General features: G+C 34.9%; 1 protein-coding gene across 1 annotated transcript; it reads right to left on the reverse strand.

Moving 5' to 3' along the window:
- Positions 1-4714: 4714 nt before the first annotated feature.
- Positions 4715-5671, reverse strand: LOC136319690 (olfactory receptor 5F1-like). The gene has a single exon (XM_066252822.1). It carries the CDS (start codon positions 5669-5671, stop codon positions 4715-4717), a length of 957 nt encoding a protein of 318 aa, XP_066108919.1.
- Between the last annotated feature and the right edge of the window lie 7813 nt (positions 5672-13484).

Here is a 13484-nt window from a genome sequence, read left to right on the forward strand (position 1 = left end):
TACTTTGCAGCTCATGTCCAAGTCCCAATGACCACTGCTTCTATCTGGTAATGATTCAAGTAGACTGGAAAAGCCATTTGCAGCATGTGTGGATATGGAGCTTCTGTTCTCCTCTGCCTGGAGAGATGAGACCAGGTTGCTTTTCCCTGGAGCTCTGTGACTGTGGCATGGTAAAGAGAACCTTGGGATACACTAAGCAGTCTTGGTGTGGCTTCTTCAGTGTTCCTTGGTTGAAGAGTCCTCTTAGTTTAGTCCAAAGTTGGTTTTTCCAGATGATAGTTCTTAAAATTAGTTTGTAATCCACTTTGGTTCTGGGAGGTAGATGTTGGTACGTCCGCCTACTCCAGCGCCATCTTGTCTCCAAACTTTTTTTTTTTCTCTTTTGTATTTTTCTGAAGCTGGAAATGGGGATAGACAGTCAGACAGACTCCCGCATGCGCCCGACCGGGATCCACCCGGCACGCCCACCAGGGGCGACGCTCTGCCCACTAGGGGGCGATGCTCTGCCCCTCCAGGGCGTCACTCTGCCGCGACCAGAGCCACTCTAGCGCCTGGGGCAGAGGCCAAGGAGCCATCCCCAGCGCCCAGGCCATCTTTGCTCCAATGGAGCCTCGGCTGCGGGAGGGGAAGAGAGAGACAGAGAAGAAGGAGGGGGGGTGAAGAAGCAAATGGGCGCCTCTCCTATGCGCCCTGGCCGGGAATCGAACCCGGGTCCCCCGCACGCCAGGCCGACGCTCTACCGCTGAGCCAACCTGCCAGGGCCTCCAAACTTTTATCTATATCTATTATCTATCTATCTATCTATCTATCTATCTATCTATCTATCTATCATCTATCTATCTATCTATCTATCTATCATCTATTATCTCTCTATTGTGTTTTCCTTCTACTTATGAGGTAATACAAATATTTTCTTTCACAGAAGGTGATTGAGAAATAAACTCTAGTGTTCTGACAACTGTAATCTCTTGACTGGGTATAAATTTGGAATTGATCAAAAGAAGTTCATAGTTTATGAGATGTAGAATGAGTTTTATATTTTTATGTGTCAGAATGAAGAGCTTAATTATAAAAACCTACTCAGTTTGTATTCACAGAACATATTAATAACAGAATTTGTCATTTTCAGTTATTTGTTTATATTTTTGTCTTGTAAAGTAGATAATAAGAATTTTAAAGCACAGATTTTGCAATTATTGATTAAGTTAATAGGACAGTGTAATAGTACTGTAGGCATTTACTAAATGTTTATAGGTAAATTAATAAATGAACAAATATAATTAATTATATTTTAAAATTTAAGCATAATTAAGTCACATTTAAGCATAATTAAGTCAGCTTTACAAATTATTAAATTTATGATTCATCATGTTATATGTGATGAACATTTTTTGTATATATTATTTATGCAAAGATTAACTTCAGTAAGGTTATATTTTACTTTAATAAGTTTATTTAAGTTAATAAGGCAATGCATGTAATCAGTGGCAAATAAGAATGTAGGATAAATAGGTTCTTTATTTCATATTTTCCTTAGCTAACAGCATATGTAGATTGCCTTTTTAAAGAGAAGAAAGAAAAATATCTTGATTAACTAAAAAACTGTAATGTCTATTTCTAAGATTCAATAAGAACTAATATAATTAGAAAATCTTTTGATGCTGAACCCTATATATTTCCAATATAAAAAGTATGAATTTGTGATAGTCAAAGGATTTGTCACACTAAAATAAATAGCTCTTCAAGTTGAAGAGGACTCCTCATCTCTTTATCACATATTCATCAATTTTCTCTTAAGAAAATGGTTGTTTTTGGTACTTATCCCTTCATTAATAATTCCTCTGTATTTGCTTTAAATTTAAACTAAAAATACTCACTGAAAGCTTTTGATAATGAGGCTCATTGGACATTCACTTTGAATTCTGAGTTTGTCTCAAAAGGTGGTAGCATGTTAGCATTATAAAAATTTGTGAATTAACAAGTGAAATGAAATTGCTTTCAAATATAATGGAAAATCACCTTTAATGTAAGGTCTTATATTATAATTTAATGATTAAGTTTTATGACCTGGTTGCTTGTACTTTTGTCACAAAATTTATCATTGTAATTAAAAAAATTTCTATCATTCTTTTTGTCAATCGTGGTGCAAGGTAAACCAAATAAATTGTGTTTTGAGTTTTGAGTCTCAAGGATGATTTCAATTGCTATTTCAGAGATTAAAAGATTAGTGATGTTTATTTTAAAATATGTAAAAGATAATAATATCTAATGATGCCAATTTCAGGTAAAAATTGATTGGAATGCAGCCAGAAGAGGAAAGAAAAACAAAAAGAAAATAAAATTCTAACTATATAAGAAATAAACTCATGTAAAGAAGTAAAATAATAAATTATGGGAATAAATATGATAGCTTGTCTAGGTTGCTAAATGTAAGATCATATTTAATCTGAAAATTGTGCTTCTTCAACATTACAGAAAATATTTAGAATTTAATTCTTAAAGGTTAACATCAACAATATACTAGGTTCTTAAAGAAATAGATCTAACAATAGATTCACATAATATATGAAAATTATAAAACATTATTAAAATAAATATTACTAATAGTGACACCATGTTTATGAGGATGACATCATTTTAAAGATGTGTTTTACAAAATTGGTCTGCAAATATAACACAATTATAAAGCTTTAAGTGATCTAAAAGTGAAAAACTAACATTTTTGTGGAATTGTTGTTACATGCCCTTTAGCCAGCTCTAACTCTTGGCAACCCAATGAATGAGTGATGTTCACAGTGTCCTGTCCTCAACAGCCTTGCTCACCAAATGAGGACTCATGAATATGGCTCCTCTGTGGAGTCAATCCATCTATATTTGGTCTTTTTTTCCTACATTGTTGTCTTTTTTGTGTGTATTTTTTCTAACATTATTGTTCTTTTCCAGCATTATTGTCTTTTATTAAGAATCCTGACTTCTCATGTTATGTCTAAGGTAAGACACCCTAATTTTTTGTTATTTTGCTCTAGAATATTTCAGGCTTAATTTATCCAGGACCCACTTGATGATCTTTCTGGAGGCCAAGGATATCCATAGAGCTCTCCTCCAATGCCATAATCTAAATGAATTATTTTTTTCCCTCTCGGTCTACTTCACTGTCCACATTTCACATCTGTACATAGTAATTAGGATTATGTGGATTAACCCAGAACAAGAAAGGACAAACCATTTCTGAATAGTCATTACTGCCATTGTGGGAAGGAAAACTTGTCAATGAAAGTTTCACATAGACTGATGGATACAATCTAGAGAAGTTCATGAATTAATGAAATTTAACATTAAGGGTATCTTTTTTTAATTTTTAAATTTTATTTAGAAGATTAACTTTAACATAGTGACATTGATCAGTAAGAATACATAGGTTTCAGGAAAAAATCTCCATAGCATTTGAACTGTTGATTGCATCATATACCCATCACCCAAAGTTGAATCACTTTCTGTCACCCTATATCTGTCTCTTTTTACACCTCTCTCTAATCCCCTTCCTTTCTACTCCTGGCAACCACCCCACTTCCGTCCATGTCCATAAGTCTCAGTCCTATATAAGGGTGTCTTTCAAGATAAGTGGAGGACAAATGTTCAAAAAAGGGAGCAGAGAAAATAGGCTGTCTTTACTCAAAAAATAAAATATACCTATTATTATCAAAGCAAAAATAATCTTAGATGTGTTAAAGGTTAAAATATTTGTCACCCTTACTATTTTGGACAAAGACGTTAAATATCTGACCAGAACATGTGGTAAAAAAGATATGAAAACTGATTTCTACTGTGCTCTTTTTTTTTTTTTTTCTTTCTGAAGCTGGAAACAGGGACAGACAGTCAGACAGACTCCCGCATGCGCCCGACCGGGATCCACCCGGCACGCCCACCAGGGGCGACGCTCTGCCCACCAGGGGCGACGCTCTGCCCACCAGGGGGGGATGCCCTGCCCATCCTGGGCGTCGCCATGTTGCGACCAGAGCCACTCTAGCGCCTGAGGCAGAGGCCACAGAGCCATCCCCAGCGCCCCGGCCATCTTTGCTCCAATGGAGCCTTGGCTGCAGGAGGGGAAGGGAGAGACAGAGAGGAAAGCGCGCGGCGGAGGGGTAGAGAAGCAAATGGGCGCTTCTCCTGTGTGCCCTGGCCGGGAATCAAACCCGGGTCCTCCGCACACTAGGCCGACGCTCTACCGCTGAGCCAACCGGCCAGGGCCTTCTACTGTGCTCTTTTTGAAATTATAAACAGGAAGTTCAGAAAATAGTTTGATCTATTTTAAAGTTGAACATATATATATATTCTATATACAAACAGTGCCACATCTAAACATATACCTGGATAAATTCTTGTACATGTGCACTGAGTGAAATTTAAAATAACATTTATATCAACATTGGTCATGGTAAAAGGTAATACACAATTTATGACATAGTAAAGAGAAAGAGTACTCCAAAATTGTGTGACTATGGAATATGGGAGTACGTATGAACATGGAAAAATATTCAAAACATAATATTAAAGAAAAACACAAACTATATAGAAGACAAACTATGTAAGATATACATCCATATACTTAAACATTACAGAACATATTGTAATTACTTAGAAAATATCCTAGTGAAAACTAGAACTTTGGACAAGCCATTGAAAGTTCATTAAGTACGCCGCTAGGTTCAGGAAATTAACCAAACAATCCCAGAAATGAAGGGCTTCTTTTCCTGGCAATTACAGTCCATAAAGCCTTCTTTACTTCCTTATTCCTGAGGCTGTAGATCAGAGGGTTCAACATGGGGATCACCACTGTGTAGAACACAGAAGCCACTTTGTCCTGACGCAGGGAGTAGCTGGAACTAGGTCTCAGATAGGTGTAGATGGCAGTGGAATAGAACAGAATTATCGCTGTCAGGTGAGAGGCACACGTAGAGAAAGCTTTGTGCCTCCCCTCCCCTGAGTGCATACGGAAGATGGAGAAGAGAATGTAGGCATAGGAGGTGAGGATGACCAGCAGAGTTCCAATCATATTTACTCCAGCAAAGGCAGAAATGATACTTTCATTCAGTTGTGTGTCAGAACATGAGAGTCTAAAAAGTGGAGGGGTGTCACAGAAGAAGTGGTGGATGACATTGGAACTGCAGAACGGCAAGCTGCTTATGTAACTTGTGTTCACCATGGAGTTCAACAGCCCCGCTGTGAAGGCCCCTGCTGCCATTTTTAGGCAGACTGTCCTGGACATGACCAAGGGGTAAAGTAGAGGGCTGCATATGGCCACATAGCGGTCATAGGCCATTAACCCAAAGAGGAGGCATTCAGTAGTGGCCGCAACCATAAAGAAGTACATCTGCAGAAAGCAGCCAGCAAATGAGATAGTTTTCTTCTCTGACAATAAATCCACCAGCATTTTTGGGGTGATGGTGGATGAAAAGGAAATATCCACAAAGGACAGGTTAGCCAGGAAGAAATACATGGGTGTGTGAAGTCGTGAATCAGTCTTGATTAAGAGGATCATCCCAACATTCCCCCAGAGTGTCAGAGTGTAAATCACAGAAAAGAGCAAAAAGAGGCTAATCTGTAGCTCCAGCGTGTCTGCTAATCCCAGCAGGATGAACTCTGTCACCGAAGTGTAGTTTGTCTTGGTCATTTGTTACAGATATAGGTTGCTTATTTGTATTAGGTATAGTTATTTCCCTCTCTAAAGATAACAGGAATAGCAGCAATGTTAATGAGGTTATTGAGACATGGGAAAAAATATTCTGGGTTAAGATAGCATAGTAAAGAGAATGACTGAAGAAAGAGGAAAATTAGTGGACAAATGCAAAAGCATTTGAACTTATGCACCAAATGACTTTATTTTTTAAATCTTCTTGTAGACCTATCAAAATGCTGGTCTCAACCAACACACTGCACTTAAGTTTCTGCAAATGCAACATATGTTGTTCTCTACCGGCCCACATCCAAAATGCATACAATGTGGATGTTCTTGCTTTAGTCTCTCCCAGTCTCTGAATGGTACATGAATTTAACACAAATTCATTTTTTTTCAAGACCACTCCTTTTATTCTTTAACTTCCAAATTTATGCATTGTCTCCTAGAAATTCCTCATGTACTACAAACAGTAATAATTATGACAATTTCAAATAACCAATATTTTGACATCCAGTGTATCTTTAAGAATGACTCTGTAGTCTTTTAAAAGTGAAATTAATAATTGTTCTCAATAGTGTGCACTAAGTAATTATTGTCATGTAGTAGCCAACACAGTACCTTTCCACCTCAGTGAATAACACCGTCATATCCTCATGAGCTTCCTCCTCAATGTCTTCTTACTCATGTAGATTATTATTTCCTTTTCTATTAGTGGTTCTCAGTTGAAGCATAAACATAAAAAAAGAAATATTTCACTTTGTAAGTGAAACAGGATGCAGTGACTATTTGGATTACCTGTTTGCCAAAATTTGAGACACCTCATGAGTAAATACTTGCTGCTGCTGCACTTTTATTTTGTTTTCCTGGAAGAATGGGGTAACCATGGGGACTAGATTATAGGGCTAATTGTGGAGTCAATACTCTAAAGGCAGAATCTCTAGTCTCCAAAGAAAGTAAAATATAGTCACATGCAGTTATATGCAATCAAACATTGCAACATGAAGTGGTTCCTGATCTCTCTATAACCTAAAATAACTTAATTGGCAATTTACATGGCCTCTGCTATTTTTAGCCTATTTCAAAATAGTCATAGTCTACTGACAAATTATTATTTCTTGGTGTATGTGGGGGGTGACATGGTCCCTTCCTTTGTCTGAATCAGTTAAACTTGAATCTATCTCTGTTCTTCAGTGAAATTAGTTAAAAGGAGGAACTAATAAATCCATTGTACAGTGATATGAAAATTACACTCTGATCAAATAGGACTATAATAAGAAAATACAACTATCTTTTTAAGTTTTTGAAATTGTGTTGTCTTATTACAATTATTGTCTGTGATTGTTATCTTAGAAAGTGATGGTAAGATGATACTACAGATTTTCCTGACCTGAGAACACAAATAAAACATGGTTGAATAAAGAACATTGGATGTTCATATACAGGGAGATTTTCTTTGCAGAGAGAACTCATAATGCATCAAATCTTGTATTACACATTTTTATTGAAGTTCTCAATTAATTTTCTGTATCAGCCTTTGAGGGGGCATTATTATTGCACATGTTTTGTAGATGAATAAAGCAAGACTTCAAACTATTAAGTGGCTTTTCAATGGGCAAACTCTTAGGAAGTAAAAAAAAATTGACTTGAACACAATCTTTACCAAAATTTTCTGTCAGGTTTCATTTTATGTTAGTTACTTGAAGATTTTATGTCTATAATATATATAATACATATATACACATATAGATATACACACACCCACATTATATAAATGTGGGTGTGTGCATCATCTAGTAAATCCAATCTTTCAAAACTCAGAGAAGTAGAGTACTTGTGTTTCTAAAGAAAGATCTTTAGTACCAAGAAAGCTACTGCTTGGGTGGGTAGAGGAGGTAGAAGAGGGTAAAGAGGGTTACATGATGATGGAGACTTCTGCTGGGGTGGTAAACATGCAATACAATATATAGGTGATGTATTATAGAATTGCACAGCTGTAACCTATATAATTTTATTAACCAAAAATGTCACTTCAATAATTCAATTAGAAAAAAACACAACTTGATGTAAACATCCTATTATCATTGAATTAAAACCTACCTCATGATGGACATCTGTGCAAATTTATCTTTCTTTCTTTCTTTCTTTCTTTCTTTCTCTCTCTCTCTCTCTCTCTCTCTCTCATCTATTATCTATCTATACATCTATCTATCACACTGGGAAACAATTTTTTTTAATTTTCTGTTGCATGAGGTTTTAGAACTTTTTCTATATATTCCTGCATCACTGATTCAAAATCTAAAAATTGTTTTTTTTGGTGTATGCTCTACTTTTTATGCAATTTTAGTTTCTTTTTGTTACAGTTAATGGCATTCATTGGTTTTTAAATTGGAGTTAAAGGGCAATGACTCTTGGATTGAATATAACCACAAGGCAATTAATTTTTTACAAACATCACTTTTACATAATTGTACTTGTTTTTAAATGTAAATAACTATTATCTGATAAAAACACCCTCTTATTTTGTTATAAGATTGAATCATGACTTCTTCGAGTAGGCATAAATGTAAGAATAGTCCTGACACTTTCTGTTATATTTGTGGTTGTTACACACTTCAATGTCAAAGATGCAATATTTCATCATTTGTGACACGTGCATATATTGCTGATTATCAAATTCCCCTTGGCGATCAAGACAAAAATTGGGCTCCTCATACTGTGTGTCATAATTGTGAGGAAATGCTTTGTGACTGGACAAAAGGAAAATGCAAAGGAATGCCTTTTGGTATTCCCATTGTTTGGCATGAACCTAAGGACCACAGCAGTGACTATTATTTCTGTCTGATCCATACAAAGTGCATCAGCAAGAAAAAATGACATATGATCACATATCCTGATATTCCTTCAGCAATATGACCTATCCCACACTCTGAGACACTCCCGGTTCCAGTTTTCAATAGTTTTATTTCTTCTAAAGATGAAGAAAGTGAACATGGTCATGATCAAGTGTATTTTGATAAGATGCATGAGAAAATGGTTGTAGAATCCGATGGGTCTTCTTCTGATGCCAAGCAGTCATTAACCCCTCAGCAATTTAGCCAACTCGAATTGAATGACTAGGTAAGAGGTTTGGGCCTATCAAAGAAAGCAGCTGAGTTATTAGCCTCCAGGCTTCAAGAAAAAATGTACTTCACTGGTCAGCTAAAGTATCCCATTTCAGGAAGCATGAAAAAATTTTTGTGGACTTTTTCCCGAAGACGAACACTTTGTTTACTATCATGATATCAGTAGTCTTCTCAGCCAGTTAGGTGTTACCACTTACAGTCCAACAGAATGGCGACTATTTCTTGACAACTCTAAAAGGAGTCTGAAATGTGTTCTCCTACACAACGGTAATGTTTATGCCATGGTTCCAATTGGTTATTCAAGTCATCTGCGAGAAGATTATAATGACATAAAATTGTCCTCAACTTAAGAGGAGTATAACTGGATTTTTTGTGTGGATCTTAAAATGGTAAATTTCCTGCTAGGACAACAGAGAGGTTTCAAGAAGTATCCTTGCTTTCTGTGTTTGTGGGACAGCCGAGATCGGGAGAAACACTGGACACAGAAGGAGTGGCTGAAACGTGAAGCTCTGGAAGTAGGGATGCAAACTATTGTGAAGGAACCTATAGTTAATCGAGACAGGATCATTTTTTCCCCACTTCACGTCAAACTTGGCTTAATGAAGCAGTTTGTCCAGGCTTTGAATAGAAAAAGTGAATGCTTTCAACATATTATTTATGCTTTTCCTGCCTTGTCTTTTGAGAAGGTAAAAGCAGGTGTATTCGATGGACCTCAAATTCGAACCCTCATACATGATGAAGAATTTGCCAGGCAGATGAATAAGGACGAGAAAGCAGCATGGCAGTCTTTTGTGGCAGTTCCAAAGAACTTCCTTGGCAACAAAAAAGCAGAAAACTATGAACTTTTGGTTCAAAGGATGCTGTTGGCTTTCCAGGAGATTGGATGTAAGAGTGTTAAGATTCACTTCCTGAACAGTCACCTTGATAAGTTTCCTGAAAATCCTGGAGTTGTTAGTGATGAGCAGACTACTGATGGAGCATCAAACGAGATTGTCCTCAACAAGTATACAAATGCAAGAGCTACAAACACAAATTTTTGCCTGAATAGAATTTAAATAAGTTTTGCGTAAATTTTATGATTAAAATAAGTGTTTTAATATGTTCTATTTTGAAATTGTAGACAAATTCTGATGCAGTCATATCTTCTAGTGTATTTACTGCATTATATAAATTATTATATTTTCACAAAGATGATGCCCAAGAAGACATTCTACTTCATTATGTTAAACTAAATGTTGAAAATTTTTCAATAAAATGAAAACCTAAAATCGTGAATTGCAAAAGAACTGTAGCTTACAGAGAAAAAGTAATGTCAGATTTGAGTTCAGTACACTTGAATTAGGTAAGAACAAGTGTTTTTGTGGATGCAACAAAAATGTTGTTCCCCAGTGCCATCTATCTATCTAATCTATTTATCTAACTTTGGGTTTATAAATATTGGCTTTTACAAAAGGTGATTGAGAATAAAGTCTAGTGTTCTTACAGCTGTAGTCTCTTGATTGGGTGTAAATTTGGAATACGTTAAAGGGAGTTTACAGTTTATGAGATGTAGAGTAAGTTTTATATTTTCATGTGTCAGTTACTCCAAAAGAAATTCTAAATAAAATGGAGTTTGAAAGCATTACTGTAAATGTGCTTAATATATTTGTTAATCATTGACTGAGTTGACAAAGATACTCCTTTTGTTGTTTTAGATTTGTACATACCTTGTGTTTATTAAGTAAGATTATTGTATATTCTGTAATTTGAATATTTTCAAATGACTACAGGATATAAAAAATGTTAGAATGAAGCATAAAATTATAACAACCTACTTATTTTGTATGAACAGACATCTTAATGACATAATAAATTTGTTATTTTCACTTATATGTTTATACATATTATAGATTTTAGTTAGCTAAATAAAATGTTAAAACACAGATTTTTCAGTTATTGATAGAGTTAATGGGACAGTATAGAAATATTATAGGCATTTAATAAACATTTGTAGGTAAATGGCTAAATGAACAAATATAATTGATTATATTTTAAATGTACAGATCTTTGTCAGTTTTATAAATTATTAAATTTATGATTCTTCACGTTTTATGTTGTGAATATTTTTGTGCAAATAATTTATGCAAAGATTAACCTCAGATTGGTAATATTTTAATTGAACTTAGTAAGGCAAATGCATATAATCGATGTTAATAAGAATGTAGGATAAATAGGTCCTTTATTTCATATTTTTCTTAGCTAAAAGCATATATGAATTGTCCTTTTATACAGAAGAATGAAAAATATCTTCATTAACTAAAAATGTAATGTCTATTTATTTCTCTTAAGATTCAATAAGAAATAATACTAGAAAATCTTTTGATACTGAGTGCTATATATTCCCCAACATAAAAAGTGAGAATTTGCAATATTTAAAGGATTTATTGTATTAAGATAAATAAAGTTGAAGAGATCTCCTCATATCTTTATCACATATTCATCAATTTTCTCTTAAGAAAATGATTGTTTATGGTACTTACCTCTTCATTAATAATTCCTCTGTATTTGTTCTTAATTTAAGCTAAAAATACTCATGGAAATACTCCTTTTTATAATGAGGCTCATTGGGCATTCACTTTGAATTCTGAGTTTGTCTCAAAAGGTAGTAGCATGTTAGCATTATATATATATAGGTTAACAAGTGAAATGAGGTTGCTTTCAAAAATACGTGGTGGAAAATCACCTTTAAAGATAGGTCTTATTTTGCAATTTAATAGTTAAGGTTTATGACCTAGTTGCTTGTACTTCTGTTGCAAAATTTTTATCATTGCAAGTTTTTTTCTTTTTATTCAGTGAAAGGAGAGGAGGCAGAAAGACAGACTCCTACAAACATCCCGACAAGGATCCACCCAGCAAGCCCACTAGAGGGCGATGCTCTACCCATCTGCGGTTGCTGCTCCCTTGCTCAGCTACCAACACCTTATTAGTGACTGAGGTGGAGGCCATAGAATCATTCTCATTGTCTGAGGCCAACTTGCTCCAATCGAGACATGGCTGCATGAGGGGAAGAGGTAGAGAGAGAGAGAGAGAGAGAGAGAGAGAGAGAGAGAGAGAGAGAAGTGAGGTAGGGAGAAGGGGTGAAGAAGCAGATGGGTGCCTCTCCTGTGTGTCCTGCCTGGGAATCAAACCAGGACCTCTACATGCCAGGCCAATGCTCTACCTCTGAGCAACTGGCCAGGGCTACAGTTTAAAATTTTTTTTTATCTTCCTTTATGTTCATAATGGTGCAGGGTAAATCATATAAAGATAATTTCAATTACTATTTCAGAGATAAAAAATTAGTGATATTTATTTTAAGATATGTAAAAGACAGTGATGTCTAATGATGCAAATTTTCGGTAAAAAATGATTGGAGAATGCAGCTAGAAGAGGAAAGGAAAACAAAAAGAAAATAAAATTAAAAATATATATGGAATAAACTCGTAAAGAGGTAAAATAAAAAATTACAGGAATTTTAAGATAGCTTGTCTAGGTTGCTAATATAAGATCAATATTTAATCTGAAGATTTATTTCACTTCCTCAACACCACAGAAAATATTTAGAATTTAATTTTTCATAGATTAACATTAATAATATATCAGATTCTTTGAAAAGTGGATCTAACAATAGATACTCATAACATATGGACATTATAAAATATTATTAAAATAAATAATGCTAGCAGTAACCTCATGTTTGTGAGGATGATGTCATTTTAAAGATGTGTTTTACAAAATTGGTCTGTCAATACAGCACAATTACAAACAAAGCTTTATAAGTAATCTAAAAGTGAAAAACTAACTTTAACATTTTTGTAGAATTGTCACATGCCCTTTAGTCAGCTTTACACTTGGCAACCCAAGGAATGAGTGATGTCCATATGTCCCGCCCTCAACAGCCTTGCTCAACGAATGGGGACTCTTGAATATGGCTTCCTCTGTGGAGTCAATCCGTCTATATTTGGTCTTCTTCTTTTCTTGCATTGTTGTTTCTTATTATTTTTTTCTAACATTATTGTCTTTTCCCAGCATTGTTGTCTTTTACAAAGAACCCTGCCTCCTCATGTTATGTCTGAAGTAAGACAGCCTCACCTTTGTCATTTCGCTCCAGGATACTTCAGTCTTAATTTACCTAGGACCCACTTGATGATCTTTTTGGAGGCCTGGGGTATCCACAGAGCTCTCCTCCAAAGCCATATTCCCAATAAATCAACTTTTTTCTTCTCAGTCTTTTTCACTGTTCATGTTTCACACCTGTACACAGTAATTAGGATTATGTGGATTAACCCAGAGAAAAAAGGACAAACCATCTCTGAAGAAATATCTAGGAGTTATTAATGCCATTGTAGGAGGGAAAACTTACCAATGAAAGTTTAACATTGACCGATGGATACAATTTAGAGAAATTTATAAATTAATGAACATTTAACATTAAGAAGTGGAGTACAAATGTTTTTTAAAAAGCAGTAGAGAAAATAGGCTGTCTTTGTTAAAAAAAAAATATCTAGCTATTGCCATAGGAAAAATAACCTTAGATGTGTTAAAGATTTAAATATCTTTCACTCTCACTATATTGGAAAAAAGTTAAATATCTGACTATAATATGTAACAGGGATATGGAAACTTAGTTCTAATATGCTGTTTTGAAGGTATAAGTATAAACATTA

This window comes from Saccopteryx bilineata, chromosome 1, assembly GCF_036850765.1.
Source record: "Saccopteryx bilineata isolate mSacBil1 chromosome 1, mSacBil1_pri_phased_curated, whole genome shotgun sequence".
Lineage (NCBI taxonomy): Eukaryota > Metazoa > Chordata > Mammalia > Chiroptera > Emballonuridae > Saccopteryx > Saccopteryx bilineata.